Source organism: Lissotriton helveticus, chromosome 12 (genome assembly GCF_964261635.1).
Source record: "Lissotriton helveticus chromosome 12, aLisHel1.1, whole genome shotgun sequence".
Taxonomy (NCBI): domain Eukaryota; kingdom Metazoa; phylum Chordata; class Amphibia; order Caudata; family Salamandridae; genus Lissotriton; species Lissotriton helveticus.
This window is the reverse complement of record NC_136073.1, coordinates 723,810,699-723,825,223: the sequence shown is the minus strand read 5'-3', so window position 1 is coordinate 723,825,223 and position 14,525 is coordinate 723,810,699. Positions and strand designations below refer to the sequence as shown.

The 14,525-nt window shown below is 45.0% G+C and overlaps 1 protein-coding gene across 1 annotated transcript in view; it reads right to left on the bottom strand.

The window, feature by feature from the left end:
• COPA (coat protein complex I subunit alpha) overlaps positions 1-14,525 on the bottom strand; it is a 179,637-nt gene that overhangs the window by 146,322 nt on the left and 18,790 nt on the right. Inside the window, exons 2-4 of the mRNA XM_078669499.1 lie at positions 3,451-3,564; positions 3,182-3,255; positions 2,992-3,072 (exon numbers count right to left, since the gene is read on the bottom strand). Of these exons, the coding sequence (XP_078525625.1) occupies positions 2,992-3,072; positions 3,182-3,255; positions 3,451-3,564 (269 nt within the window). The remainder of the gene's footprint in view (positions 1-2,991; positions 3,073-3,181; positions 3,256-3,450; positions 3,565-14,525) is intronic.

The window sequence follows — 14,525 nt, the reverse complement described above, 5'->3', positions numbered from 1 at the left end:
TTCATTTTAAAGTTTGCTGGCTTTAAAACTCTGTGCACTTCACACCTGCCAATCAAATGCAAAGTGCCTCTGCTCCCACTTATAAATGAAGTTGCATTGGCATTTCCTCAATAGATGCATTTAACTTATCTACAAGTCGCTAGTATGGTTTACAAAGTATATCCAGAGCCTGCAGGTTGAATGTTAAGAGTGGATTGCAGCACCTAATGAGCTATCAACTACAGCTGCAAGGCCAACTTGACTTCTGGCGTACCCGGAGTATCCCGACTGTAGCAATTTAAAACCTGCCATGCAAACTGTCAAAAAGGCCCTTTTTGACTAGTAAAAACCTTCAATCTAAATATTAATAAGTCACCTCAATGTAGGCCTTGCAGCCCATAAGGCAGGGTGCATGGTATTTAAAAGTAGGGCATGTGGAAAAGTAAAGATAATAAGTACTTATAATGACTAGGACTCACAAGCTAATTTCACTGTGAGAAGGCTGGTGGGCCAATAGAGAAACACTGGGAAGCAAGGTCATGTGTTAATTCTGCTACCTTAGGTTAGGGACCTACTAGAAAAATAATTACATTATTTTTAATATATATTAAAAATCAAATTCAATGGTGAAGTCTTGCTTTTAATGAATATTACTGACTTAGAAAATTACCTTATCCCTTCCTGAAGGGCCTGGAGACTATTTGTATTAACTCAGCAGCTCCTCCCAGCATATACTTGGCCTGAATAAGTTTTGAATCGGGTATAAAATTACTCCCAGGAGCTACACATTAGGTCACTGCGATGAACCGGTCGTCCGGACTAGGCAGGAATGGCTGCTTTGATTTCAGCAGAAGGGCTAGGGCTATGGCGATCCTGTTGACACCAGGCTGTGGGATCCTGCATTACAGGTCTGTTGACCCACATATAACACTTGGGGTAGACTTGAAAGGGAGAGAACAGGTTGCAAAGACAATTCTTGTGAATCCTGTGCATGGTTGCCCAAGTACCCTGCTACGGTCCTACCAGATCTCAGTCTCCGGGTTTGTTGTGTACAGTGTCTGCCTCAAACTGAATTTTAGTATTAGATGTCCGAGGACACAAGCATTACCAAATTACACACCTCAGCATCCAAGTTTAGTGCTCGTTTGCTTCTTGTCCTGACTGAGCCCTCAGGGCAGCAGTGGGTGTCTCAGACACTGGAAGGTCAAATCTATTATTCTAACTCAATTACTAGAATATTTGTCAAAAGAGCAACTTTCCTCCAAATATTCCATGAAGCTGATTTACTATTCTAACTCCAGTTCTGAAATATTTTGGGGAACGTTATAAATTACCAAAGTATTTTTAGGAAGGGTTCAAAAGTAGTAAATTTGATTTGCATAAAGTGCTGCCCTGAGGGTGCAGCTTGGGGGGGAAAAACTTGGAATACCAATTTTAGTGTGGAAGGCGACTTTGACTCTTGGATTTGTCCTGACACACTGCCTTTTTGGCCTGTTTGCAGTAAAGCAAAGTGGGTTGAGTTGGGCCCTGGGAACCTTTACCCAGTTGGTTAGGGAAGGGCAAGGAGTCACCCTCACCCTTACCTCAAGCCAGGTATAAATGTGGCAATGTCAGGCACCCACTTCGGATCTGCAGGATGAGCAAAATGTGACTTTACCTACTATCTTTCACTAAGAGGAGCCCAGAAGTACTGGACCCAGTCCTCCTTGTACCCAGGACAAAGTGGTGGACTCCAAGGGTCATAAAGCTGACCTCCTGTGTGGCTGCAGGGAGACAACAAGCTGCAAGAGGCCTTTTCCTGAAGTACCGAGCTGACCAGTGGCAACTGGACTTGGACTGGACACTTCTGTTGGCCTCTGCCGCACTCCCTATGAGTTTCTAAGTGGCTCCCATGACAGCGGCTCAGAAGTGTACTCCTGTGGAGGATGGGACTTAAGAGGCCTAAAGTCAGAAAGTAAAATCTCTGACCAGGACGAATCGGGTTGGTGTATCCGACCCATGCTCCATAGCAGTCAGCTTCAAATAGCTATTAGGTCCCAGCCTACCACTTCCATAGACTATCATTGGCGCTTTGGTTTTTCAAGCTCTATTTCAACTTAAAACTTTGAAAATTCATAACTTTGGTTCCCCTTATTGGATCTTTGTCATTTTGTTTATTAAATGATACTATTTTTTAATGTCAGATTTTTATTGTTTTGCACTTTGACTTTATTACTGTTTTGGTACTGCATAAATACTTTACACACTACCTCTAAGTTGAGCCTGTCTGCTTTGTGCCATAGGTACCAGGTGGTTGAATTTGAGGGTTAACCCTGGCAAGAGTTGCGATTATTCTTTGTAGTAGGCAGTTGCACCCCCCCCCAATAACTTATATTCTTACAATTACCATAATCGGTGCGGTATTAAGAGGGGAGGTGGGGATGTTTGCTACAGCTAAACACAAATTGAAAATTAATTCAGGTTAATGCAGATGCTACGCTGATTTGACAAACATAGCAGCACCTTACAAATTCACATAAACACTACCACGGAAGCACTGTGCCATATACATGTATGTTGAGACAGTTTAAAATCCTTCCACTGCAGTTTATCAATGTTTTTGTAGTGCTAACCTTGCACCACAAGTTTCAATTTTTTTATTTTTTTTTTATTAAACAGTTCTCAGAGAAGGGCTATAAACCATTATACTCAAACCAAATGCCCTAAATGTCTGCTGTAGGTTGTTTCAGATGTGGATTAACAGGAGTATTAAAAGTGTCCGACTGCATTTTGGTGATCAGCATCATACTTACAATTAATGAACTAAATAAGATGCAACTAGAAGCACTGATCATCTTCAAAGGAGGCCATCATTTGGTTAATAAAGTCACCTTTGGAGTAACACCTTTTTTTTTTTACATTACAGCAAAAAGATGTTTCCTACTGAGCACCTCTCTACCTATCACAATTGCGAAGTTTTGAGATAGAAAACAAAGATGCTTCTCAAGATCAGACTCAAGTACAGATACTCACATGATGGAAGAAAGTGGTGCGGATGTAATCAAGGTGGCCAAGAAGAGTGAATAGACAGCGGCGCAATTTGTAGTTCCAAACCTGTGTTCAAGAACAAAAACAAAAATAAAATCAACTGAAAACTCACAAACATGGGAGAATGAGGACTTTAGCCTGCTCTTGTTGCAGACATCCAAGTTGCTTCCTTTACCTTAATTTTGTAATCATCTCCTCCAGAGACAAACAGTGGTTGTTGTTTGTGAAAGTCAATACCACGGACTGGCCCTTCAAAAAGAAATAGAGAAATCAATTTAATAACTGTAAATTTTTAAGACTATTTGCATGACATTGTATTTGCAGAATGCAGAAATTTCAATCACATTTAAGTATACTTCATACTCTGAAGCGCCACTGGTAAAATAAAAACATCTGTAAAACACAGAAAGCTACTTAACAAGTTTAAAATGTAATTGCACTCACCATCATGCTCATCAAACTTGTCAATAAGGGTGCACATGCGGTAGTCCCATAGCTGAATAACACCATTGTGCAAACTGGTTAGAATCCAGGGTCGTTTGGGGTGAAAGCTGAGCCCTAAGAAAAAAGAAGCACTGAGAGTTACTTTTTAAGCTGTCAAGTACGGCATAAAATGTAAGTGTGAATGCACTGTGTCGGACCTGGCTCTTAAAAATGATGTATCGTGCAAGGAGTCCAGGGGTTCCCTTATGAGCGGACAGGGGCTAGCTCTAGCAAACCTACGTGTTCTCCTGGGGGGGTAGTGTGGTCGAGCAGCCTTAGGCTTATCAGAGGGGAGTGTTAGACATTCACAAATAAACAGAATAGTCAATAAATGATACACACAACTCAATAAGGAGATCCTCAACAATTTACAACAAGCACTGGCGTTGCCAATAGGTCTCGCAGTACGAAAGTTGTAGCTATTACAATTGCAAATAACAATGCCTTTTATTTTTGTTTTCATTTTAAAAACATAAAGGGCTTTGTCATTTACAAAACCAATAGCTCCAACTTTCCTACTGCGAGACCTATTGGCAATGCCAGTGCTTGTTTATATAGTGCGAAGTTCACTGTAAGGACTTGGCACGCTTTATATACTATAATGGTAGCACATGTATTCTGTTACATTTCCACATAGTTGGAAGGCTCTCCTTTAAAAAACAAAGTTCAGTACAGTAGGGCTGCACTGCACTACGATTTCCCACCCGCAATTGGCTGTCTGAGAAGAGGTAAAGGCCATCTACCACACATTTTGCAAAGCATGCAGGAAGAAAGAAAAAAGGAAACCCGAAAAAAGATGAAACTTTGTGAAAGAGAAACAGAAAGGAGAAAATTACAGAGAAGAGAAATGAGAGAAACAAGGAGTGTGGCAAATGGCCGGAGGGAAGCCGGATGGGGGCGGGAGAGCCTGGTGGGGGGGCGGGAATGTGAGCGAGGAGCTCACGGAATACAAGCGAAAAGAAGAGCAAACAAAGCTGTTTTGGAGAGTGACGGGGGGGAGGAGTCCTTTGCGGCAGAGGCAAGGAGTGTGGCAAATGGCCGGAGGGAAGCCGGATGGGGCGGGAGAGCCTGGTGGGGGGGCGGGAATGTGAGCGAGGAGCTCACGGTGAGACTGTAGGGGGTGTCGACGGGGGGGAGGAGTCCTTTGCGGCAGAGGCAAGGAGTGTGGCAAATGGCCGGAGGGAACGCTGTGGAACTGCGAGGCATCGTGACTAAAGAGACGTCCGTGAACCATTAACGAACCCTCTCAATGGCCGTGGCAAGATAAACCATGTGCGGGGTTAAAATAAACAGAAAAGACGTATATTCAAAAAGTCAAGTGCTAGGCGCTTACCAGTGTGCACAATTGATACTGCATATGTACACGGTACTACCGGCAATTCTGAGTCCATGCCGTTGAAAACAAGTCAGCGTGTGACGTAGTGAAGGTGGGTGTGGTTAAGTACGGAAGTGGCGGTGCGTGTAGTTGGTGGTTAAAGGGGCAAGTCACGATATGCAATTTCAAATGGAGAATGTGAATAATAAAGTTACGAGCATCAAAAGTGAAAAAACTTCAACATGCTCAATGGGTGTAACATTTTAACAAATGGACACGTAGTACTAATTCGGATACGAGAAATTACAGCGAGCAAAATGTAAAAAATAACAAATCTTGAAATGCAAGTGTATCATACCTAGAACGTCGAATGTGAGCGAGGAGCTCACGGTGAGACTGTAGGGGGTGTCGACGGGGGGAGGAGTCCTTTGCGGCAGAGGCAAGGAGTGTGGCAAATGGCCGGAGGGAAGCCGGATTAGGAGGGAGGGAGGGAGGGAGGCTGATGCGCGTGCTTGTTTTGTCACGTGATTCACGTGAACTTAAAGAAAACCGCAGCGCAAGAAGCCCTTGGTTTCACGAGGATTTTCAGGACATGAATTCTCGCTCCGCTCAATGCGCTTGCACGCATTGATAGGTCGCGAGACCTAAAAAGAGCACATATCTTTATATCTATCTATCTATCTATCTATCTAGGCACCAGAATCAATACGATCATGTACATACATTTTACAAGCGAAATTCTTTTATATTTAAAAAGTCAAAACAGTGAAATTTTGAAGGCTGCAATGTAAACCTATGGGAGGAAAAACATATGGGGTATACTAGTTCTTTGCAGGGATTTATGGGTCTAGTCTCTGGGATTAAAGGAGAGTATGGGGTAAGGTCCAAGGCCGCACTAGAAGGTCACCTCCAAAGGAACTAGGGCAGCTGGGAGCAGTAGTGCTAACAGTGTTGGGTGCCCATTGCAATCCAATGGGAATTGGTCCGGTCAAAAAGAGGCCTCTAGGGAGGGACTGAGAGGTCAGACCTGCGAAACAAAGAATGGCTTCGGGTCGTATAATGTTGGGTGACGTGGGGACATCTTTGGTCCTCTTCTCCTCGATATGGGCTGTCCGCGTGCAGAGGGTCTACGGGGTGTCTGGTTTCTTCATAGGGCAACACTCGCGGTTGAGGGAGCCTGCAGTCAGAGGTTGAAGGCGGCGCCAGGAAGTTCACGAAAGGGGTCAGTCCACTGTGAACTAAGTCACTTGAGGGTGTCAGGACCACAATGACAACTTGGCCCACTTTGGCTCAGGCTGGGGGGCTCAGGTGCAGTGATGCTTGGCGGCATCGGGTTTTGGCGTGTCCGGAGCAAAGTCCTTCTTTAGGTGTCGCAGGATGCAGGGGACAGTTTTGCTGTCCTACAGGAGGTCTTGCTTCCTCGGTGAAGTGCTGGCAGGTCTCCCAGACTTTTGTATTGCAGCTGCTGAGTATACAGTCGCTGTTGGCGCAATTATCGAAGTCAGTAGGCAGTCCGGCAGGGTTGGTACCAGGTCAGTTGCTGGGTCTTCAGTTCTTGCTGTTTGCGACTCTTCACATCAGTCTTCTTTATTCAGGTCGGCAGGATCTTGTTTTCTGGTGTTAGGGGATCCCCTAAACACTGAATTTAGGGGTGTTAGGGCAGTGTAGGATAGTAGCCAATGGGCTACTTACCCTTGAAGTCACAATGCCGCCCTATATGACCACTTCCTGTGGGAAGAAGGCATAACCCTGTCCCTGAATTTAAGTTTGCCACCACAAAGATGGCGAACTCTGAAAAGTCAAGTCCACTTCCGTTAGCCCACCTTAGGGGTGGTACTAGCATTGAGGTGGGCATGCCTACTTGGCTGGGTAAAGTTCCCATCCGTCCAGGTGCCAAAAGGCTCTGGACAAAGAGGGATCGGCTTCCTCTCCTGTGAGGGGAGACAGATTTGCCTTTCAAAAGTGGTGGCTTCTTTGAAATTCCCCTGCTTTGGAATGCAAATCGGAAGGTCACCTTGAGGAAGGGGATATGAACACCCTCTTCCCGGACAGCCTTTGTTTAGGACCTCATGAGAGCAAGGACCCTTGTCCTGGGAGGTCAGAAACTGGTCTCGGGTGGCACACTGGCAGAGAACTGTCAGCCAACTCACCTGAGGCCAGTAGGTTTTCAGGGGGCATCTCTAATGTGCCCTCTGAGTGCATGTATTGACAAATCCACCACTGGAATCAGGTGATCCAAACATCCCTATTTGCAGTAAAGCCATCATGTAGCTGGGAAACTCGTTTTCACCGGTGTTAGAAATGGGAGTCTCTAGTTGGCAAGTTGTTAACCTGTCCATGTAGGGACCCTTCTTCCTAGTCAGGGTACGGGAGTTACACTTCTGAAATAACCCCTGTTCGCCACTTTTGTAGCTTAGTAGGAGCAGTCCGGCTGATCTCAGAGGCAGTGTGTAAAGCATTTGCACATAAACAGTAATACAGTGAAAACACTACAAAAGGAAACCACAATCATCTTTGTAAAATAGCCAATATTTATCTGGGTAAAAAAAGACAAAAATGATAAGAATCCAGCATACAGTCATACAAAATACTCCTAAAATAAAATAGACTTCAAACACAGTTCCTTGAAAATAGATAGCTCCGCCCGGGGCGATCATGGCGTCGTGAACAAACACATCCAACAGTTCAGGCTGGCCGTGGCATCACAGGCCAGCTACGGTGTTGGGAAGACCTACAAAACAGTACCTTTAGAAATGCAGGGCATCAGGGACCTTGCGATGAGTCGGTGCCGGCAGGTGTCGGTTCCGGAGGTGGGTACAGGAGTGGTCAGGACCCTTGAAGTTACAGGCGTTGCAGGTCAAACTCTGTGCGGTTGAAGTCGGGAGCACCGGAGTCACCAGGAGTTAGGACTGCGATGCAAAGCGCAGCAGTGCGGTACTCTTAGGACGCAGTGCAGGCAATGCCTCGGTGACTGCGTCCAGTGGCATCAGTGATACCAGGGCTGCGGTGCGAAGTGGGGCGGTGCTCGCTGCGGTGCTAGCAGATCACGGAGGATGTAGCATCGTCGCTGAAGCGATGTCTTTGGCTGACGAACTGGAGTTGATGGCGCTGAGGTCAGTGGGCCAAGGCTGTGCTGTGGGATGAGGCGGTGCATCGTGTAACTTACGAGAGGTGCCCCCAAACCACGGTGCAGGCAGCAGCAACAAAGTCAGCTTGGAGCAGAGTCGTCGGTGAAGACCAGGGCTGCAGGGCGAAGTGCGGTGGTGCCCCCTGCAGTCCCTTCAGGTAAAGGAGGTGGCAGCGGCATTGTTGGTGGCACTAGGTTGCTTTTTCTTCTGTTGCAGCACAAAAAACACAGCTCCCAGTGTTGGTAGCAGATGAACTTGAAGTCTTTGTTGTTCCCGAGACTTCCTGAACAGTGGGCAAGCTCTACCTCAAGCCCTTGGAGAAACTCAGGAAAAACAGATGCAGAAAGTCCAGTTCAGTCCTTTAACTGCTCAAGATAGATGAAGCCATAACAGGCCAACATAGCAAAGCGCACAGCAAAGTGGTAGTCTCTCCTCACAGCTTCCCCAGCTCTTCTTCTTGCCAGGCTTCTTGATCTAAAAAAGAGTTCTGAAGTTCTGGGCCCCAATATTTATACCACATTTCCCTTTGAAGTTGGTACAAAGTTCCACTGATGTACATAAATCAGTTCAGCCTGTCTCAGGCCAGGTTCACCACATGAGGTGGAGACAGCTTTGTGAGAGGCAGACAAAGTCCATTCAGGTGCACGCGACAACTCCTCCCCTACTCGAAATGCAGTCAGATCTATTCAGCTTAGCTAGGAGTTACTCAGGAAAGGCAGGACACACCTTAACCCCTCCCACCCCTTTTTATCAGTTTAGTGTGAAAGCACATCCCCAGCCCTGTCACTCCAAACCCAAACAGTGAATACACAAATGTCAGTCACACAGGATGGTTAAGCAAGAAAATGCCCACTCTCTAAAAGTGGCATTTTCAAACCCCCAACACGCCTCTTCTAAAACTTATATGGGGATGATCTGAAAAGAAAAACAAAAAACATGCTCAGAAGAGGCCCATGCACCAATTTTGGTGAAACTGTGCTGCCTACAGAGCATACATTAACTTTGAAAATCTACGAGTTAGTGTATAAATTGTAGACAGTGCAGCTTACAAACATTAAAAAACAGCCACTACTATGTATTTCAAAGTATGTGCTGGAGACAGAGCCATTTGACCAAAAATAGGTACATGAAACCCTCAGAGTCTGCATACTAAATTATAACATGTTCATGGTACAGCCCCATGATCATCAAGTTAAATTTTCTTTCCTAGTGCCACATAGCAAAATTACGCCTGGAACACATGGTTCTGCCAGAAGCCCGAGCCCTTGATAAAATCAGAGTTGACTAGGAAATAGTGCATGATCAGCAAGTTCTTACTTACAGGAAACCCTACTTTTGCAAGCTTAAAGGAATTGACGGTCAACAGCACAACAAGCATACATTCTGTGTTCTTAGCAAATTGAAAGTGTGATTAACGAATCTGGAGATAGAGTTAGCCAAGTGTTCATAGAATCTGATAAGTCGTCTTGGGAGCAGGCCAATGAAACACACACTCACACAAAGAAGCAAATCATGTGTTTGATAAGCATTGTTAGACAGGTGATGTTTTGTAACAAGAATGTAATTATTGAGTAACCTATTCTTTAGGTCTCGCCTATTATATCCTGCAGAGTTAAATAGGCGAGATTATAGTAAGCGGAAAAGAAAAGTCTACCTAGCCTGCGGATCGCGTACAGTTCATGTGAGCTATGCGCGTGCACAGAGCCAGCCACATCACACACCACCATTTGTTTGTGCCTCGGCATCAGAATACAAAGGCTGCAGCTCCCCCGCGTGCACATTGCACACCACCATTTGTCTGAGCCTTGGCATCAGACAACTTCAAAGGAATAAGCTCCCGCTCCCCCGCCACAGCAATGCCGAGAGCTTGGGGGTTTTTTGCATCCATTTGGCAGGAAAGCCATGTTTTCTTCGGCGTTCTCTGCACCTTTTATTTTTTTTCTGGACGAAAGTGAAAGCCTACCGTGCTTGTTTACAGTAGCCTTGCTCCTCAAATGCTTTTGCTGTGTTGCCATCTCTCTAGGGACACTCAGCTTGTTTTCCTTTTGTAAGAGAAATTGTGTGACTATTTAAGGGGCTGCCTGTGAGCAGCTACTAGAGAACAGCTTTTTACCCTTGCAGGGATATTTACTCTCCCTGTCGCGACAGTAAAACTGCTTTTGCCTTGTCAAAAGGAGTCTTGTTTTCTTCTTTATCCAGATAGGAGTCCCATTTGCCCTCAACCGACTGCTGCCACAGAAATACCACCTACCTCCACTGAATAGATCATTGGGCATCTTAGATGAGGTAAGCAGACACTGTGTTGCCTAAAGTCCTGCCTTTTTATGGGGGCAGGTCAGACGTGGAGATTGCAGTCTTTGAGGGGAGGACAATGCGGCCTTCGTTTCCTGTTTAGTATATTGTACGACTTATCTTGTTGGCAATGGTAAACGTAGATGTAAGGCAAATAAGGTTATTGCATGCAAAATTCTGCACAAATGTTTCACAATATTAAGTTAAGGATCTGAGTAATCAGTAGAGTGTTTATCCCAATATAATGTCGAAAGTGGCCTATGTGAGTGATTTGAAGTTGGGAGTCCAATATGTGTTCCAAACTTTTGATAGAGGGACAGCTGAAAGACCGGTGTTGACAAACGTTACCACTTCAATTACTGTCCCGGACCCAAGGTCTAGGAGGCTTTCCATGGTCTATAAGGCGCTTGGTTTGAGGGTTATCTTTTCTTGAGCACAGAGGGAAGTGACCATTTGCTACAAAATAGTATACAGTTTAGAGTCAAATAATTGTGTTTAACATTTAGAAGCAGATGAAGTGTTTTATTTTTTTAATATGTTGATGATGAAGGTGTGTGTGTTCATGTAAATAGAAATGTGGCCACTGGGGGATGTTGTATAATGCTGCTGTGATGTCGAATGTTTAACACATGACTGAAAAAAAAATTGAGAGATGTCTTATTTGTGAGCCCTAATGTAAGAAATAAAAAGAAATACTGAGTAGACAGATAAATGATTAGATTATTAAAACTGCTAGGAATACTGCGGACAAATGAGACTCCCTTAGAACACATGCAAAAGTGATTGGAAAAAGGTTACAAAAACATTGTGGGGAATGGTTTAAAGGCACTCAAACACACATATCTCTGGCCAAAGGAAAGGACATTTGATGGCAAAATATCAGACCACAGTGTTAGATATCTTAAGAGTAAATATGATGGAGCTAAATTACAGAAGCGAGAAGCCACTATATATAGCCTTATGGGGAGGTTTCTGTGAAAAGTCTAAGGACTCCTCAAATGCTGAAGCATCTAGTACCCAGCCTGCTCTCCCCCTCCATATGATTCTATGAATACTTGACCCCAAGGTACAGGACATTTATGCATTGGTCACAGCTACAGGAAGCTGCAGTGGGATTTGATAATCCTGAGGTTGTAAACCAATCACAATCTCTAAAGGGATCCCCCAATGTTGCACCACAGATGTTAAAGCCGAAACACACGAGTGAGGGTGGGTAACTAAGTTTTCAGGACACTAGAGAAGGGGAGTTGAATGTGTTCTCTAGAACTCAGAGACCCCGAGCAACAGAGCTTGAGCGGTTGCAGGGACTACAAGGCCAGACAGATCGAAGGATGGGATCTTGCGATGCTATAGTAGGACGGACATTGCAGGATAAATCAATGCAATGCAGATAGATCAAGTGTTCAATCAGTTCTACGCTGCACTGATCTCACCCGGGAGATAGTCGCTAAAGGGGAAAATAGTTTGTTCAGTGTTGTACTCTATATGAATAATTTAGCAGGATGGGCTGGAGGTGTAGAACCACAGATAAATCCATGGCCAAGGGAAGGGTCTTTTGATCCACGTGACATGGCAAGTGCTGAGGATTGCATTCTTTATGGTGAGGGAGATCCAGACTGGGATTATCCCTACATGCGGAAAGGTTTGTGCATGCAGTAAAAATAAGCCAGACAGCACAACCCCAGCATTCTGTTACTTCCATAGATCAGATGTCTCTGATAAGCAAGGGATTAGGTTTCCGGACCATAAATGGACAAGTAGAATCTTAAAAAGTTGTTACCGCCGCTTACAGAGGGAGTAGGGAAATGGATTAGGTCCTTTGAGGAGCAAACTGCAGGCATCACCCTGGCATTTGGGGGACATAAAGAGTTTACTTAACTTTCTGATGAGCTCTCTTACAGGAGATGAGACAGATACAGTTTTCTATAAGGTTGGAGTGAGAAATGTTAGGAGTGAGAAATGTTAATCTCACTCAGATTAGGTTATGATGGTTCTCCATTCAACTTAGTCCGGACAGTGGTCTAGGACCAGCTGAGGAAGATGTGTCCTGACAGGCATGGCATAGGTCCGTCATGGCTCAATCAATGCAACTGAATAAGAGCCCGCTCAGGTTCTTAGCAGGATGGAAGAAAAATTGAATCAAGAAGTAGGTCAGGGTTGGGAAGTAACAGGGGGAAATGCAGTGTTTTATAATGTAGTGAAGAAGGGTTTACTTTCTGACTTGCAGGACAATCTTGATAATAATGGCATCGGAACCCAAACCCTGTACAAAGATACAGGCACAAATAATACATTTTTGAAGGAAGAAACAGGAGAAAGAGAGGAACAAGCAGGAGGGAACGGAGAAAGCAGCAGCCAAGTTAGTACAGCAAATGTTGACAAAGAAAGGAGCTGTGACAGCAGCTATCACTCAGATGACTGCAATATCTGTAGGGTGGGTCCAAGCGACTACCCAACAAAAGTACCCACAACAGCAGCATAGATTATGGGTACAAGGAAGTAATAGAGGACGAGGAGGTACAGGAAGGATCAGGATAGGTCCCCAGAGGATGGCTCAAACATGTCAATATTGCCACAGATGTGGATATTTTACTAAAGTTCACAGCACTAAATAGGATGAACAAAACGGAAGGCCTTGGCTTGCAATTAGCCAGGGAATACAGTAGTGCAGCGACAGTCGAGCCAGCAAATATTATATGTACCTCAGACGCCACCACAAAATATGCAGCTTCCACCAATGCCTCAAGTACAACAAATGCCGTCATGGCAAAGTTACCAAGCACCCTTAATAGCAACTGCAACCCAAAGTGGACATGGAACTGTGATTGGGAGAGGAGGAAATCCCTTTCAAACAAATTATGTGGGAGGATGTAGGAAGCTAGCGCTCTATATAGTGCACTGAAACAAAGTACACTGTGCCAAGTGACCCAAATTAGTATACAGAGGCAAAAGTAGATAATACTAATGGTCTATTTGTGGTATTGTGGGTGAGCAGTTAGCCTTATCAGAGGGTAGTGCAAAACATTTGCTGTACTCAGACGCAATAAATGATACACATATTCAAGATTAAATCAAAGACCAATTTGCAAAAATACCCGATTTTTATATAATTTTTTAGACCAAGAACTTCGTTCTACGGTAAATACTTTTCAAGATATCTAGTTGGAAAATAATTCACTCTCCTGCACAATTACGCACTATTCAAGTCAATGTGAGAAAATAGAAAATCCATATAAAATCATTGTTTCATTTTGAGGTTCACCTTCTGGATTTAGGTAAGTATCAAAGCCAGTTCCCATGTTCCACTAGGGGATTCTCCGGAGCGTCCCAGATTCGGCCAGGGTGCTGAGGTCGTTGGTACGTGGTGTGCTACGAACAACGGGCCACTTGAAAACACTGCACAAGGGGACTTAAAGGTAAGTCAGAGGGGTCCCACTTGAGGGAGAAGGTTGCAAGGGCCTCAGGACCATGGGAGCATAGCTGGTTTGTCAGTACCCAGGCCTGGCTGGCTGGGTGCAGAGCACATAGGTCAGCCGGGCGGCGTGCATCAAGATGTCTTCACGGTCATGGGCAGGCAGGTTGCAGGGATGATTCTGGGACAGCAGGGCAACTCACGAAGTGAGACTCAGGGGTCTAGACGTCCTTCAACAGGTTCTTGCTTCTTGTGTGGTTTGAGTTCGGAATGGACTCTTCGTCTCGATGTAGGCTGCAGGGGGCCCAGTACCCTGGCTAATGGAGCGGCACATCTCCGATAGGTCTCTATGACTTCACACTTGGGAGGGATCCTCTGGACCAGATGTACTGCATTTTGCTTGGATGCTGCGTCAGAGTAGCTGGTGAGCAGCAAATGAGTAAACCAGACTCTTTGGGTTCGGTGCCTGCGGTCTGCAGGGAAGTAGTTCCTTTACCAAAGGGAGTTCTCTGGCGATTACCGAAGGACTGGGGGTGTTCCGGGGTTCTTGGAGTCCTCACAGCAGCAGAACGAGACCGCACACCACAATTATAGAGTCCTGGAAGCAACAGGTTGGGTTTCACACCAGAAATTCTGCAGCAGGGCTTTTGTTCTTGAGTCAGCAGCTCTTCTTTGTCCATATCTTCTTTGTGTCCATCGAATTGGAAATTTAGGGTCCAGAGATACCACGTAATACTAAATGTAGGGGACGTTGGTGGAGGAAGCTCACATAAAGGCGAGTAGGAGGGATAAACAATTAGTAGAGGATCTTGGGACTTGGAGGGAGTTATGCAACGTGTTTTTAAACACGGATGCAAATGCGAGTGATCAACATGACTTGAACGCGAGT